The sequence below is a fragment of the Anser anser genome (genome assembly GCF_964211835.1).
Source record: "Anser anser genome assembly, chromosome: 3".
Lineage (NCBI taxonomy): Eukaryota > Metazoa > Chordata > Aves > Anseriformes > Anatidae > Anser > Anser anser.
The window spans coordinates 10,789,238-10,806,828 of NC_139722.1; the positions used below are offsets into that span (position 1 = coordinate 10,789,238).

General features: G+C 36.1%; 1 protein-coding gene across 2 annotated transcripts in view; it reads left to right on the plus strand.

The window, feature by feature from the left end:
• The window catches only part of WDR35 (WD repeat domain 35), a 41,884-nt gene extending 24,300 nt beyond the window's left edge, over nt 1-17,584 (plus strand). For both annotated transcript variants that reach the window (XM_083831255.1, XM_083831256.1), the window contains exons 15-27: nt 489-598; nt 2,132-2,342; nt 2,931-3,011; nt 3,140-3,276; nt 6,322-6,525; nt 8,169-8,315; nt 9,385-9,517; nt 10,504-10,614; nt 11,767-11,931; nt 12,923-13,063; nt 14,151-14,307; nt 15,003-15,243; nt 16,352-17,584. In XM_083831255.1, coding sequence (XP_083687381.1) covers nt 489-598; nt 2,132-2,342; nt 2,931-3,011; nt 3,140-3,276; nt 6,322-6,525; nt 8,169-8,315; nt 9,385-9,517; nt 10,504-10,614; nt 11,767-11,931; nt 12,923-13,063; nt 14,151-14,307; nt 15,003-15,243; nt 16,352-16,499 — 1,986 coding nt within the window. In that variant the 3' untranslated portion in view covers nt 16,500-17,584. The remainder of the gene's footprint in view (nt 1-488; nt 599-2,131; nt 2,343-2,930; nt 3,012-3,139; nt 3,277-6,321; nt 6,526-8,168; nt 8,316-9,384; nt 9,518-10,503; nt 10,615-11,766; nt 11,932-12,922; nt 13,064-14,150; nt 14,308-15,002; nt 15,244-16,351) is intronic.
• Nucleotides 17,585-17,591: the final 7 nt, after the last annotated feature.

Below are 17,591 nucleotides of genomic sequence, written 5' to 3' on the forward strand. Positions count from 1 at the left end.
GTGAGTGATTGGAAAGAAAACAAATGAAGAAAGTATAAGGGTTGGTAGTTGACTGTAGGATTCTGTTTGTGCTTGAAGAGTAAGAGTGAGAAAGAGAAAGGAGGAAGGTAGTTAATCAGTGACTTTGGTTAAAAAAGAAGGGAATGAGAGGAAATACATATGAGACCAGATCTGGATAAACATGTTAAAGTCGAATGAATATTACAGTGGTCAAGATTTTCTGACATTCCTGGCCAAATCTGCTTTTCAGTTTATAGAGTGTATATATATATGTGTGTGTGTGTGTGTGTAAAAAGTCAAACGTGAAAGGCAATTTACATGAGGATCTTAGGAGATCGTCTTGGGTGCAAGAAAAAAAGAAAAGGAATGAAGTTTGGACTACCTTAAAGTAGTCCTAGACTAAACTCTCTAGTCTAGGACAGCATATAAAGAAAATCTTGTTAAGCTATGTATTTGTAGAAAAATAAGCAAGCGTTGCTTTTCTCTAGGGCAGAGAATCTGGCACTATTCAGAGGTACAGTCTTCCTAATGCTGGCATAGTTCAGAAGTATACCCTGAACTGCCGGCCATATCAGCTGTCTTTGAACTGCAACTCCAGGTAAGTCACAGGTCTGCTTCCAACACAGCAAACAGATTTTGGTGAAAATACTAGTAATTAGGCAACAGCTCTTCTTCAGTATAAATTACTTATTTTGTTAGCCATTAATGGTTGCTTAACAACTTACTAGTAATCAGTCTGGCCAGTTGTCAGATTGCTGTGAGAGACCGAGTAACTAGAGCTTCCTTGTGTATTAAACTCTTTAAGGTGTATGTGGGAGGTTTAAGGAAACATATACAGGAAAATATTTTTGTATTATTAGGTAAACCAAACATAAGCCATAAGCCTCCTGTGATCATGAATTGATGAAGATTTTGTATTTCTAAGGCTTTTTTCTGTTTCTGTGTTTGTTCATCCCATGTTAATTTTTCCAGTGTTACAAGCTGTAGCTGGTGGTAAAGCCCCTACCAAGACTAGTTCTCTTAAGCTTCAGCTGTGCCAATACTGAAGCTGCTTTGTACTTGGTAGACAACCACTAAGATTTAAGTGTGTTTTTGTTTTGTTTTTTTTTTAATGAGAGTGTGGAGAGTCTTTTGGCAGAAAAGGCAAAAATAAACTAAAGGGCACTCATAAGACAATTTTAATCACTTCAGAAAAAAAATTATAATTTAAAGCAAAACTTGTAATGAGCATGAAGGTTGCTCACCTCTTCAGGTATAGACCAAAAATAGACTACTTGAAAGGCAACATGATCTAGTCATAGCTGCATTAGTCTTGTTTTGAACCCAAGCTGTTACCTTCCTCAATGATTTTGTGTTAGTAGAAAAGGTTCAGATCCACAAGTGTTTTGAAGCTAATTGTCTGAGTTTCTTTTGAGATTTTAAAAGGATTTAGGGTGTCTAAATACCTTTCAATATTTAAAAAATGCTTTTAAAATGGCCTTGTAGTAAATTACTAACAGTAAATCCAGGCTACTGTGATTCCCTGACAACCTATGTAATTAGAAATTTTCAAATGTAACCCATTAAAATATGTGGGAAATTCAATTTCTAAATGCCTTAAAAGATTAATTGAATTATACTTCATATTGTCTAGAAAAAATATTAAGAACACCCTTTGCAGAAATATCAGAAATTCTGTTTTAGAGATGAACACACTGGATCACACACTGTATTTTAATTTAAGAATCTGCCTCCTAGTAAATAATGAAAAGCACATATGTTCAATTTTTAATTTTAGGCTCTGTGAAGAAAACAGTTTGAGGGGCTGAACCTGTAGTTTACTCAACTTTTTATCTGAAGTACTAAACATCTTCAAAATGGTGGATAAAAAACAGGCACTTTTCGGAACCTTCCAGGGCCAGATCCTTAGAGCAGATGAAAACCTTGGTTTTGAGAATATCTTTCTTCTGTGTCTCTGTTCTCTCTCTGCTGTATGATAAATGAAAGCCACATGCATCTGAATGCATCAAATTAGATTAGAGGGGAAACTTGGTTCAAGTGTGCCAGCTCAGGAAATTATTTCAGATTTATAGGTTTGAATAGTATTATTTAGCGGTCCTATTTTTTTTCTTTCCTTCCCCTGCTCCCGAAGTCGCGTTGCTATCATCGACCTTTCAGGTGTTTTGACTTTCTTTGACTTGGATGCACGGGTAATAGACAGTACAGGACAGCAAGTGATAGGTGAACAGCTGAAACTGGAACGCAAAGATGTCTGGGATATGAAATGGGCCAAAGATAATCCAGATTTGTTTGCAATGATGGAGAAAACAAGAATGTATGTCTTCAGAAACTTGGATCCAGAGGTAAATATGAACTATTCATTTTATAAATTCACTTATAAGTTAATGGCTCTGTTTTGAATAGTGTTGTTCTTGTTTTTACAGTTTAATTAGGTAAGTGTTTAGGTATATAAACTTTATATAAATAAATAACTGGAAATCTCAAAATCTAGTCAACTCTAATGTGAGGGTGTTGTTTGATGAAACAACTATAAAAAATGAACTATCACACCTACAAAAAGTAAAAAAAACCTGTAATTTTTCTTGCATGTATGACATTTTCAGGAGCATAATTTATATATGCTTTTGAAAAATAAAGAACTGACTTTTTTTTAGAAAAGTTACTTGTAGATCACCGTTCTGTTGAATCCATATATTGGCAGGTTTTCCTTTATCTTTTTCTCATAATCTAGTTACAGAAAACAAGGATTTTTAATTATGTTGGTTTATATGGAATTACCATTTATGCCAAGGATTTTAGTATTTATGTCCTGTTAGAAATACTCTTAAATCCTAGTTTGGACAAGAAGGAAATCTTTTTACATATACCTAAGAGGTTTGTTTAGAATTTATTTAGAATACAGGTTTATTCCCTTTCAACTTTACTTTAAGGAACCTATACAAACTTCTGGATATATTTGCAACTTTGAAGATTTAGAAATCAAATCTGTTCTTCTCGATGAAATACTAAAGGTAAGTGTAATGAATTTTATTTTGTAGGAATAGTTGGTATCTGTCTTAATGATTTGAACAGTAGGTATTGACAGGTGAAAATAAATGTAACATAAAATAAAATTGTGTTTCTTTATTAATTGTGTTAGAATCCTGAACGTCCTAACAAAGATTACATCATCAATTTTGAGATTCGCTCATTACGAGACAGTCGAGCACTGATTGAAGAAGTTGGGATTGAGGAATCTTCCCAATTCATAGAAGATAATCCACATCCCAGGCTTTGGTAAAAATCTCTTAATAAGCCACCTTTCTTTGTTTAAATTTATTTTCTTTTGTATTTTTTTTCCTATTCAGACAGAACTAGCTATTCAAGTAAAAAAAACACAAAAACTTCAGACTAAGAACAGCCAACCAGTATACACTTTAATGAGAATCATTACTTTATTTTTTAAATAACAGTGCTCAGCTGCAATCTGAAGGGCTGTTATTCTAAATGAGAATATGTCTTCATGTTGAGGCTGAATCACCTAGAAAGAGTATTATAGTGTTTATGTAAGGCCTAAAGAGAATCCTGCAGTCCCCTGCTAGCCTGGTTCCCTACATCTTTTGGAACTGGTGTGTTTGGACAGTTCCAGGCTATGTGGTATGTTTTTCCAGAATGCAGGGAAAGTGACTTTTTCTTCCTAGTCATGTATAATTAATTAACCATGCACCATATTGGACAGGTCATGAAGGAGAGAAGTGAGGAAGGTACGTCAATCATGATTTGATACAGGCTTTAGGAAGGAAATAATCTGAGGAAAGGAGCTGTTGGACTCAACAATTAAACTAAACTTAAATTCTGCACAGCAAATTTGAAAGAGTAAATGTGAAAAACAGTGCTGGAAATCCACTTAATGTCCCATATTGTAGGTGCTAGAAGAATAAATGCCACGGTATCTAATTAAAAGAAAAGTCAATAATTTAAAGAAAAACAGTAACAGAAACTAAAACTCTCTGAAGTTACGTGTGGCATTATGCCAGTTCTCTTTAACTCTCTGGAGATTTTCTGTATCTGTACCTTTCTGTAGTAATTTTGGCTCTGCTTTGAAGTTAACTATTGTATTTAAATCCTGGACATTTGGCTTGCATTGGGGGAGTTTGAGAGTTCGATTAATTCTAATAGTTCGGAGGGGAATTTAGCTAGTGTTTGAGTAATTCTAAGACAACTTGCATTAAGGGCTGTCCCCAAAAGCATTCCTTAACTATCTAGTTGTGCTTTTGTCTTCAGGACTTACTTTCTGAAAAACAGGATTTGATAGCTACTTATTGAAAGCTTCTGTAATGCTAATTTAACTCTATTAGCTTGAGGATGACGGTAAAATGTTTTTTTTTGTAAGTTCTTATTTTTACTAATATTTTGAACTAGCTGAAAAGTTCTGGAATTTTGAAGTTGTTCGTGCTTTATGCTAGTACCATCTGCTTATTTAATATAAAACAGCTGTTAGTTTTTGAAACAGTCTGTGTCTCAGTATAAGTTTTCTGTAGTAAAATCAGAAAATGTACATCAAATGCAGTTCACCTTGCTCCTAAATTGCTTGATCTTCAATATGCAAGGAAACACAGGATGTCACGTGTACAGAACAGATCACAGAATCATAGAATGGTTTGGGTTGGAAAGGACCTTAAAGGTCATCTCATTGCAAACCCCCTGCCCTGGGCAGGGAAACCTCCCACCAGACCAGGTTGCCCAAAGCCCCATCCAGCCTGGCCTTGAACACCTCCGGGGATGGGGCATCCACAGCTTCTCTGGGCAGCCTGTGCCAGTGCCTCACTGCCCTCACCATAGAGAATTTCCTCCTTATATCTAATCTAAACCTACCTTATTTTAGTTTAAAGCCATTACCCCTTATCCTATAACCACATCCCCTGACAAAGAGTCCCCACTGGAAGGCCGCTATAAGGTGTCGCTGGAGCCTTCTCTTCTCCAGGCTGAACAACCTCAACTCCCTCAGCCTGGCTTCATAGGAGAGGTGCTCCAGCCCCTTGATCATCCTCATGGCCTCCTCTGGACTCACTCTAATACTTCCACGTCCTTCTTGTGCTGGGGCCCCCAGAGCTGAACGCAGGCTCCAGGCGGGGTCTCACAAAGGCAGAGCAGAGGAGGAGAAGCACCTCCCTCACCCTGCTGGCCATACTGCCTTTGATGCAGCCCAGGATATGGTTGGTTTTGTGGGCTGCAAGAGCACATTGCTGGCTCATGTTGAGCTTCTCATCAACCAGCATCCCCAGGTCCTTCTCCTCAGGGCTGCTCTCAGTCCATTCTTTGACCAGCTTGTGTTTGTGCTTGGGATTGCCCCGGCCCAGATATGGGACCTTGCACTTGGCCTTGTTGAAATCTTGTTCTAGAAACGCTGGCTATACAGCAGATATATTCCACATGAAAACAGGACGGTTCCCTTATTGCTGCAGCTCAATAAAAAGGCTGAATTGTGTTGGACATTGATTAAATTTCTGTATATTTTTTTCCTCTTGGTTTCACTGGTGTCAGTGGTGAACACTTGAGTTGAAGTGATATTAACCTTCTCAAATTGATGCAAAAATACGTAGTTAATACTGCCAAAGCATGGCTTACATCACTGAGTACAGCGATAATATTATTGGATTTATCAGTTTCCTGCTGCATTAACTTCATTTTAAGATGTCAAGCAGATAGTCTAAATATACCTAGTCTTATTTTTGCAGAAAATTCTAGAAACTTGCAAACCACCTGATGGGTATAGGTTAGTCTGAAGGTAGAAATTTTCTATTTGCAGAACTCAACCAATTAGGCAGTACTAGTACATTTCCTGAGCTGTTCTGCTCTCCCAAACTGCTGTGCTAACTGGACAAAGAACATTCAGACGGATTAGAAATATAATTTATTCTTCACGGCCAATTTAGTTGGAGCCTGTATACTGAAGTTGCCATCAAGGTTTAAAGTTACGATATGCATAGGCAGAAAAATTTAAACGGTGCTGCATTGAGGCTACCTGCACATTTCACACAGACAAATTGTAACACTCAAATACCGTCCTTTCTTACCAATCCAGTGTCATTCTGTTTGCTGAACAAAAGAATATTAGCAATTTGAATATCTTTCCTTGAATCAGTACGGGGTAAGTACTGATTGCATGTTAGATCACAGAATGTACTGGGGACAATTAAATTAAGGTTAGTTAGCGATACAATTGAGCATTGCTGTAGCACTAACTTGAATGTCTTCTTTAAATAATGACTGGTTAATTGGATTGTCATTTAACTTATTTTATAGTTGCTTCTATATGTATTATGTTTGTTTTTCACACAGGCGTCTTCTGGCTGAAGCTGCTCTTCAGAAGCTAGATCTGCAGACCGCAGAACAAGCTTTTGTGCGCTGCAAAGATTATCAAGGTATTAAATTTGTAAAGCGTCTAGGAAACCTGCAGAGCGAGTCAATGAAGCAAGCAGAAGTGGCAGCCTATTTTAGCAGATTTGAAGAAGCTGAAAGAATGTATTTGAATATGGACAGAAGGTAATTGCATGTAGTCATCTCAGCAGCACATAAAATAAAAATGTCTGGGAAAAAAAATGCTTGCACTAATAAGGAATGGCTAATTTAGCACTGAGGATTCTTCACTGGTTTCTGGAAACACAGAACAAGATCAGACAGAGAGAACTTTGTTATATCCGTAGGTAAGCAATTCTGTATGTGAATCAGCACATCACAAACTGCAAAACCTTAGCTGCTCTAGGTAGTGCTGTGTTTCATAGATGTTTCTAGCAAATATTTTGTAGGTATTTCATCTGGGAATCCAACAATACAAACAAACTAATGTTTAAGTACTCTTTGCTCTTAGCTAGTTGCCAAGTACACATTCTTTCCAATTACATATACAAACAATGCAGTTTTTAATTAACTGTAATCTCTGGAGAAACAGAAAGGACTGAGGATGAAATTGTGGACTAGTGGAGGTTTTTGCTCACGAATGAAAACAAAGCAAAATGACAGTAATACTGAAAATTATAAGTTACCTAGCTAGCTAGCTAGAGCGCTGTATATTTCTCATTGTCCTTTTTCAGTAATAAGCAGCAATTGTTGGATGCAGCATGTAGGAGGTGGTCAAACATGAAAAGAAGAATGAATCGCTTCTGCATACGTGAAACGTTTAGGCTTTGGTTAATGTGGTCATGCAAAAAAGTAGGGAATGTTGGAGAAAAAATAATAATTCTTCTTTCATGCTGTAAAAATGAGGAATGTCCCCCTTCCCCAATTTGGAGTGGAGGGGGAAGAAGGCAGGAGCTGGGGGAAGATTCATATTAGAGCCTGGTAATGGGAAAAATTTGCACATAATTAGCCCTTGGAAGTATGCTGTTTTGAAGAGGTGGAATGTCTCACAAGCACTTGAGTTGCACAGAAACACATTTTTTTTTTTTTTTTTAGATATGACACATTCCTCGCCAAATAGGTGAAGAGAAGTTTGGCCATTATAGGATTGTAGAATGCAAAGACTGATTTCTTTTTTTTACTAGTTTCTTCAGCATTAGAACATCGTATTCTCCAGGAAAAAAAAAAATTCTGTATTGACCTTGTAAGTTTTCTCACCACTAGAAAAATCTTGCTAAGGACCTACCATAAATAAGGCTGAAATATACTTTGCAAGTACAATTTTAAGTTTTTTAGATAGATGTTTTTATTTGGCTGACTGCACTGACTTGTTAGTGCATTCCTCAACTCACTTTAAGTTTAGAACATTTTAAAATGAGCTATATATATTTCTCCCACTTATTTCCTATCCACCTGTGGAATTGCAGCATTTGCACACACAAAATTCCAATGTTACGTGGTAGGAAATGGGTAAATAATAAAAAGGAAGGATTACTCCCAAGTCTTTCTCCTTCACCCAGAGTCATCTTGAATTTGAAAGAGAAGTCTCTGAAATGAATTTTATTACGTATCATCTTTATCCTTCATTATTCATATTCCTTGCCTCTTGGCCTTTCCCCTTACTAATAAGTATTTACTTATACAGAATATTGTTTAAGTTGTACAAGGTATCACTGTGATACCTGTTTGTACCTTATGAATGTGAAAATGTTTTTGGATACCTATCTCAAGACTTTTGTTAGATATTTTATTGTCTTTGGCTTTCCCCTGGTGTCTTCCGTTTATATTAGAGATCTTGCCATTGGACTACGGATAAAACTAGGAGACTGGTTTCGAGTACTGCAGCTGTTGAAAACTGGCTCAGGTGATTCAGATGATGCCCTTCTTGAACAAGCACACAATGCTATCGGAGATTATTTTGCAGACCGTCAGAAATGGTATGTTCTGTAAAGGAAGCAGTAAGAAGGAAAGTTTGAAGGAATCGATAACACTGGTTACAAGACTTGTTATGCGGAGGCATAGATGTCGGGAAAGACAGGATAATACATAAAATAATTTTAGAATTATGAGATTTAGCACAAACATTTATGGTTCCATCATGGCCTGTACCTTTGAACAGAGAGTTGTTGATCAACTATAAAGAATGAAGGAAATAAAAATAAATAAATCAATCTGTGTTGTCAGAAATCTGGTTCCTTCAGAGCAGGGGGGTAGAGAAATACCTATACAAACAGTTATACTCTCTATATCTAGGCTAGTATTAAACAAAAGAAAATCATTTAAAACAAAAAAAAAAAGTAGAAGAAAGGTATTTAAATATCAGTGAGTTTCAAAACCAACCATAGATTTTCTAGAATGCTAAAACTACATACTAGACTTACTGAACTAGAAGTGGTGTCTGAGTGGTTAATGACCTGCAATGAGATTTTCTTTCATACATTTTTCTTGTTGCTTTTTAAGCCCATGTAAATTTTTTAGCATCCAGAACATTCTGCCTGATGGTGTTCCACAGCTCCACTACATACCACAATTACCTGAATTGTATTATCCCAAAGACCTTGGCCCCCGAAGTAGGTGGAAACTTTTGAGTAGATTCTGTAAACATATTTTTAGATGCTTTAGGGAACTTAAGAGGATGATCTTGGAGATCTTATTACTTGTGTGTGTTTTAGAGTACAGAGGCACTCAACAAAGCTTTCAGTTTTGCTACAAGTTGCTGTTGACTCTCAGCCATGATCTGTGCAGGTGTGGGAATATGGTTTTAAGATTCCTTGACTTATGCTAGTCAGAAAATCAATCTTGCTACTACTTCAGTATAACAATCTCTGAAAAGTAAAACTTTCAGTGCATTTTAGGAAAGCTGTGAAATTCTAGCTACAAAACCTTACCTATTTAAAATGTCACTTTAAATTTACAGATGAAGCTGGCTTACCCAGTTTGAAGTTTTACTTGTGCCTATATGTCAGATAGCACCACACTTAACACTTTTTTTTTTTTCCTTACTAGGTTAAATGCTGTACAGTATTATGTACAAGGACGAAACCAGGAACGTTTAGCTGAGTGTTACTACATGCTGGAGGACTACCAGGGACTAGAGAATCTTGCTAACTCACTTCCGGAGAATAACAAATTACTCCCTGTGAGCAAGAAGCACCTTTATTTTTCGTTGGCTTATGCTGAACTATTTATTTAAAGTATCCCATCTTGGTAGGGTTAAGAGAAAAACAAAGGAAGAATGCAGAATATGACCGACTTACTTAAGCATAATGGTGCTACTTTGGTATTGATCCTAAAATAATACTGTTTTCATTCTCCATCATTCTTCCTTTCCGTTATCGGCCAGTTCCCCAGATAGATGTGGTTATTGGTCATGCTTGGTTAAGCATTGGTTAAGTTCGGCTAAGTTGTAACTCACTGCTTCCCTCCCCACCTGTGGCATTTGTCTCTAAAATAACTGTGCTTCACTAAGAAGTCACTTCTCATGGCTGGATACTTAATTTAGCTTTCATTTTGTCGTCTAATTCACACGCTCTTTTTTTCCCCCAAATTCTTCCTGGTTTCTATCACTGGTTTAATGTCTTACATAATAGCTCTGGTGGGAATGTTAATGGGCAGTGAAAATTAGAGATCCTCTGCTGAAAGGAGGGAAAGCTGGTGGTATGGCCTGAAATGACCTATTGTCCTAACTAATTTAAGCCTGTGATATGATTGATTACTCCAAAATGCTTGAAAAATGCAAAGCATGCTAACTTGATGTTCGTTTTTAGTTGTTTGAACAAAGCAAGATGTAGCACTTTTTTTTTTAATCTCTGTAATTGCAAAGTTTCATGAGATGGATAGTAAATAATAAGAACACAGTTCTTCTGGTATGATTTGATTTGAAAGAAAGCTTTTACGGTAGCATTTCTTTAAAGTCAGAAGCAGTGTACGTTCCAGAGGTTAGTGTGTGAAAGTAGCATACCGTTCAGAAGATTGGCAACAGTGCACATCATCTTCAGAGTCCATAAAACAAACAGCCCCTTTCTCCAGCTTTTTGGAATTAAAAATACAATGGTGTTGTAGTTACTATTCAATATAGTAAAAACTTGAAAGTGAATTTAACATGGTGCCGATGCTTTTTTTCAGGATATAGCTTATATGTTTGTAAGAGTGGGAATGTGTGAACAAGCTGTTTCAGCCTTTCTGAAATGTAATCGACCAAAGGATGCAGTGGATACCTGTGTACATCTCAACCAGGTAGGACAAGAGGAGATGATCTGCTTTAGCCATAACAGTTAGCAGTTGAGGCTTTTATTCTACTACCCAGTTAAATACAATTCCTTGTTAATTGTCTGATTCTTATGTATGAAAACTCATACTTCTGTTCTTAAGCCAGTTATCTGAAATTAGTGCTAGATCAGTGAAAGGACGAATCCATACGAATTTACAGCAATGCTACTTCTGTGTGTGTGGTAAACATGCTCAGCATACAGAAATATGTGGCCATGTGGCCTTTGTAGCGCTAGGCTATAGTTAGCTTCGTGTCAGCAGAAGGCAGCCGTGCCTCTTGATGGAATGAGGGGAAGACCAGAGAGCTTCTGGCTGCATGGTTTCCATATTCCCCCTCCTTCCTTATACAGATGCAAATGTGCTTGTGGCTGCACTGGCCTGTAGCTGGAAAAGAACTACTCTGAGAAACGATCAGCATGTTACAGCTAGTGCTGTTCCCCAGTATGATTCACCTGCACAGACGTTCGCATCAACACAAATAGGAGAGAAAGTGTGAATGGCAAAGAGGAGCTTGATGTACAGGCATGGCAAGGCTGGTTAATGTTGGCCTTGTGTCCAGTTTCCTAGCTGATGGATCTGAAGGGCTGTCGGGTATGAGATTCAGTCAGGAGTCTCAGTCCTGCCAAACTTCTGTGGGCAAACACAGTAGCCAAACTGTTGAAGATAAGAAAATTCGTGGACCAGAAATGAGGTGTGTAGAAGGATAGGTGAAGTTCAATTGTTTATGCTGCGAGCTCATGGGCTGATGTCCTCTTTTAGATGTGCTTTTGAGAGTCTGGGTTTCAGAAATACAAGTGTTGAAATCCACACGTCCAACAGAGCAGCAATGAAGTGATTTTGCTTTTACCAAAAGCAAAGCTTTTACCAAAGCAGAAGCAACTGCTTTCTCTGTGGTTTTGGACCAAGGTCCAGCATTTGTTTCACAGGCATGCTGTATCAAATGATTGGCAATGATGTTAGCATTGGTATTCTCTTGTTTTTTACTTTTTGTATAGTAGCCTCATTCTAAATAGTGATGAAATACTGCATGCAAATGTTGCAGATTATTCATGGCAAAGCTTGTTCTGAGAATGTAATTGGAAAATTGAGGTTGATTTCTCTGTTTGCTTTTATTTCTAGTGGAATAAAGCTGTGGAGCTGGCTAAAAATCACAATATGAAAGAGATTGGATCCTTGTTAGCCCGATATGCGAGTCATTTACTGGAAAAGAATAAAATCCTTGATGCTATAGAACTCTATCGTAAAGCCAATTATTTCTTTGAAGCTGCTAATCTCATGTTCAAGGTATTGCAGGTTTTATTTTTATGTCAAATAATAAGCTAGTCCAAAACCCCAGTTATTTCCATGCTGTCTTTATTTTCTTGGTGTTATCTGGGTGTTAACCATGTGCAGGTGGTAAGCATGTGCCATTATACAGGATACTGCCAAGATTAATCCAGTTCTAAGTTCAAGGTATCTCTATCTGAAATAGTTACCCTGGATGTTCTCTTTAGCCAGTGGTGAGACTTTCAGAACACAAGCCATCTGATTTATTTTGAGACTGTCTCTTCAGAATGAGGTGAACTGCACCTCAGAAAAGGTCTGTTGTCTAGTTGAAAGAGTATAGTAGACCAGCCTGGGTGCAAAGTCTACATTGTTTTATGCTGCGTGGACTGGTTTTGTCTCCTTTATTTTAAAAATTAATAATGCTGTGAAGTGCAAGTTAAATCTTGGTATTTCTGCCTTCAAACAGAAACTGCTTATGTGTTTTTAAGATAAGTACTTTGCCTAGATTTGGTTTGGCTGCAGAGATTTATGTACATATCTGTAAGAGTGATATGCAATTTTTATAGCAAACTTATTTGTGTGTGTGCTTGTGTTACTTTCAAGATCCATTCTTTACTGGGAGAACCAGTAGATCTTGTTGAAAGCTACGTATTTCTTACACATTTCTTAAATTTAACTGTTTAAAAATCTGTTATTTTTTGGTTTATTTTTAGATTGTCAGCAGACTTATATATGGAGATATGGTTACACTGATTTATCTTTTCTGAGTAAACATACTGAATATGTGGTATCATATACTTCTAAGCTAGTTAAATACAGAATGATGTGCATTCTTCACTTAGACATTCATTCAGAGTTCTGTTTGCAGTCCAAATTATTATATTCATATACAACATCCATCCATTTTGGCATAATTTCCTAGGTTTGTACAAGTGTGTAACTGTCCAAGAGAATTAAGTGACTTTTATCTGTATCTATCTACAATAATTGCTCAGTGTTGTTTTTTCAGATTGCGGATGAAGAAGCAAAGAAAAGAACAAAGCCTTTGCGAGTTAAAAAGCTTTATGTATTATCAGCTTTACTTATAGAGCAAGGCCACGAACAAATGCAAAATAAACAAAGGGGAAAAGTTAAAGGAAAAAGCTCAGAGGTAGAGTCGTCTTTTTTTTCCTGAGTTCTACAAACTTACTGTTATATTCTACTTAGTGAGAATAAATAAAACTGAGGCTTTTCTTTTTAAATAACACCTTTCCTTTCAAGAAAAAAGCTTTCCTTTCTTTACTTAAAGCTAGTCTTCCATGAAGACATATTGTTTAAAATAATATTTTAAACACTTAAATCATTTGTATTATTAGATACTTTTCTGCCTATTGTTTAATGTGTTCTTGTAATGGAAGAATCTTTCTTTCACTGTAACAACAAAAACATACGAAGATACTAAGAAGATACTAAGAAGATACTAAGAAGATACTAAGAAGATACTAAGAAGATACTAAGAAGATACTAAGAAGATACTAAGAAGATACTAAGAAGATACTAAGAAGATACTAAGAAGATACTAAGAAGATACTAAGAAGATACTAAGAAGATACTAAGAAGATACTAAGAAGATACTAAGAAGATACTAAGAAGATACTAAGAAGATACTAAGAAGATACTAAAGATTTTTTTTTTCCTGTGAGACTTTCACTTTACTAACATTCAGGAGTATCAGTCCCAAAGTGAGATTTTGTGATTAGATTAAGCTAAACTGGATATAATTTAGGAAAGAAACTGCTCCAGGTATAGGGGAAGCAATTGGATGATTTTTTTTTTCTGCTTGCACTTACTTTGTATGCATAAATGAAAGAGGTTAAACAAAGTTTTAAGAGATTTGGTGTTGAAATGGAATATTAACCCAAACTATGAACTAGTCTGCAGATGTGCACAGAATATATTTGTACAAATGTATATGATATTTATCTTTGAAAATCTGCACCATATGTTCCTTTTAGGCACTGTGTAAAATGCCTATCAACATAGATTTTAGGTCCATGTATTTATATTTTTAAAATATATTTGTAAATATATTTTTATATTTTATATTTTTTAAAATATATTTTTATATTTATATTTTTCCCCAACTAACACAAACAGTTGGTATAATCACCAACTACAGAAAAGTTATTTTCATATATCCCCGTTTCCTTCTGTATCTGTCTCGTATAAAAATTACTTGTGATACTGCTTGTTTTCAGGCTGCTTCAGCTTTGGCTGGTTTGCTAGAAGATGATGTTCTTTCTTCAACTAATCGCTTTGCAGACAATGCTTGGCGAGGAGCTGAGGCTTACCACTTTTTCATACTTGCACAAAGGCAGCTTTACAAAGGTTCTGTAGATGCAGCACTTAAAACAGGTAGGATATTGTTTTTAAGCATGTAAAGAAACTGTTCTAATTTTACAGGCTTGCGCAGCACATAATTTCATTTATAGTTGACATTTTTCTATTGTTGCTAGATCCACTGAATTTAAAACAAAGCCATGTAACGAACTGAATATAGCTGTAGTCAAGATACCTGGAAAGTACATTATTGGTTACGATGGAAATCTAACTTGCCAAATATTACCTGTTAAATTGGACAGCCTTTTTATCTGTTCTGCTAACTGTTTTTTTTTTCTGTCTTTAAGTTTCTTCTTTAATTCACATCAGACCTCCCTGTAAAGCTTCTTAAAGAATCTGTGGGAGTTAGAGAAGCAAATAGTGCCCTCTGCTTTCTCCAAGTAAAATGAAGCTCCATTTCAAATACCTCTAGCATGTTTTAAAAAAAAAAAAAAAAAAGGTCAGGGAGGGAAGTGTCACAGCATCAATAAAACTCCTTCAGTTGTCATTCAAGTCCTCTTGGTTTTCCTTGTTTTTTTATTGATTTTTGGAAATGTGTTGAACCATGCATGCTTCATAGCCGTGTCAATGAAGAGACTTCGGTTTTTATTGTCCAATGGAATTACTGTCAAGACTAATGCTATATACTCATAGCAACTATTTCTTATAGAAGCTTGCATTTCTCAGAAGGCACATAATGATATCCTTGGATTTTTTTTTCTATCTCTTAGCTCTTCATTTGCGAGATTATGAAGACATTATCCCTCCAGTTGAAATCTATTCTCTTTTGGCTCTCTGTGCATGTGCAAATAGAGCATTTGATACATGTTCAAAAGCCTTTGTTAAACTAGAATCCTTGGAAACTCTTAGCCCAGACCAGAGGCAACAATATGAAGATCTTGCTTTAGAGATATTCACAAGACATTGTCCTAAGAATAACAAAAAATCTGATCTGGATGTTGTTCTTGAGAGGTGGGTTATATTTATAGGATACAATAACAAATCACCTTTTTGTTTGTTTGTTTGTTTTGCTGTTTTTTTTTTCTGTGGCCTGTATTTGTGTTTGAGCAGTTTTTGTGTGACCAAGTTAGATTCTTTGCTGCTTGAACCAAATACTGAGCAAGAATGAGGCCAGTGTTAGCCCTTTCACAGAAAGGGTAATACAACATTATTTAATTTGGGAGAATAGAGATTGTCTGTATTCAAGGAACTAGTCAGGTCATAACTTCTTAATTTAAAATACATGTGAAGCACAAGAGTGCTTCACTTACGACCTTCACTTTAGTGGCATGTGATACCTTAACAATCATGTTACCATGTTTGCATTACTGTTGTGGTGTGATGCAAATGTGAATGAGTGAATGTTTAACATGAGTGAATGTTTAACTAATACAATGCCTACAGTGTTTTGTGAATTACTTACATTACTTACATCTATACACTGTGAGAAGATGAATAAGTGAAAGAATCAGAAAATGAAGAGCAGGTGTAACGGGTAGTTCTTTGGAGCGGCTGTACCCAAAATGGAGTCTTTGACATCTTTTTCGGCTAAAAGCATGGAACATATGAGTATGGAAATTGTGAATCAGATTTATTTTTAATGAACAGGATTATTATTTTTAATGAACAGGATTTTAACTTGTTTGATTTTTACTTCATGGAAACTCACTAATAACTTTTGTTGACCCTTCGGAAGAATAAATTTAGTAGAAGTGCAGGTGCCAATTGAGCCTTACCTTTGTATATCCTTTACTGTTTTTCACTTCATCTTTGGATCTCCTGGCCCTAATTTGTTGACTGTATGGTTCTCTGGGTGTGCATTCTGTTGAGTGAAGATTTACAGACTTGGCTGTTCTAACTGTATAAATATTATGACGTAATAACTTCTAATAAGGAATTAGCACACATCTGAATAGAGAAGCAATATTTTACAGACAAACATCACCAGTTTTTTAAGTAGTTGTAAGCACACAATTAGCATATAGTTAAAGGTGTTATACGGTTTGCAGATGTCTACAAAATAAGTTTTTGTTGCTACTTAAAAACTGTGTTTTTATCCTTTTATTTACTCTTTAAACAGTGGAGATGGGAAACTTCCTATATGTGTTGCAACAGGAGACCCTATCCTGGAGTATCGATTCTGGATGTGCAGTGTGTGTAAGCATTGTATGAAAGCCAAAGAAAGAAGCAATTATAACTTCTGCCCTCTGTGCCACAGTTCAGCATAGCAGAGGAGAGAGGTCTCTATCCTTGTATCTGTTACGTCTCAAACATACTGTCTAAACTGTAATTCACATATGATGTTTTTATACTGTATTGTCACAGATAATGCTACTATTACAGAAATGTTTCAAAAAAAATTTAATGGTTCCATTTATGTGAAGAAATATCTGTTAACTTTTTTTACAAAGGTTTAAGCCAACACCATTCTTTATGAATTGTAAATTGAGCCTAATTTCTAAACCATGCAAACTGAATGTAGGTTTGTTTTAACACATTTTACTTTGCGTGAACTCCACTTTTTCCATTTTTATAATTATATAGGAAATAATTGGCTTTTCCTAAAATTCACAAATCACAACTGTTTTATTAGAGTGACACTACTAGTTTAGTTATATGCCTGTGCTATGTTCTTTTGCCAAGTGTAATTAAATCCACAACTGTAATAAAGGACTTGCTAACATTTAGAAATCAGTGCTTTCAGTCTGCAGTTGCGTTCACGAGCTTTCTCTGGTGCTGTGTTTAATCAGTGCAGGAAACCACTGTGAACCTTGAAACTGAAATTTGGTAATGAGCTGCATTGTACCTGCAGGTAGCTCGAAGGGAGCAGCTGATAACTGTTAAACCTTCATTTCGAAGGAGGATGACAGTTCAGCTCTTGAAATCTGTTCAAGGAACATAGCTTTACTTAGACCTGAGCTGTTCTATTTTATTGCTAGCTTTGAGCCACAGCTTTGGTAGTGCTGTATGGAAATGTTGCAGGCCCTTTCTCCACTTCATGAGCTTTCTCCGTGAGTCAGCACTTGGCAGGTTGCAAGCATTATAATTCACCTCAAGTCACTGTGTTTTTGGGAAAAGGGGGTGAGGACTCACTAAAAGACACCTGGGGGAAAAATGTATTTCAGTTAGCATTGTGCTATGTAAGAATAAATCCCATTTTGTATTTAGAATATGCTTTATTAAATATTTTTTTCTATTCTGGTATCGTTTTTCGCTCGACCTGAGGGAAAACGTTTTTGGTTAACATCACACTACGTAAGAATAAACCCTATTTTGTATTTAGAATACGCTTTATTAAATATTTTTATATTCTGATATCT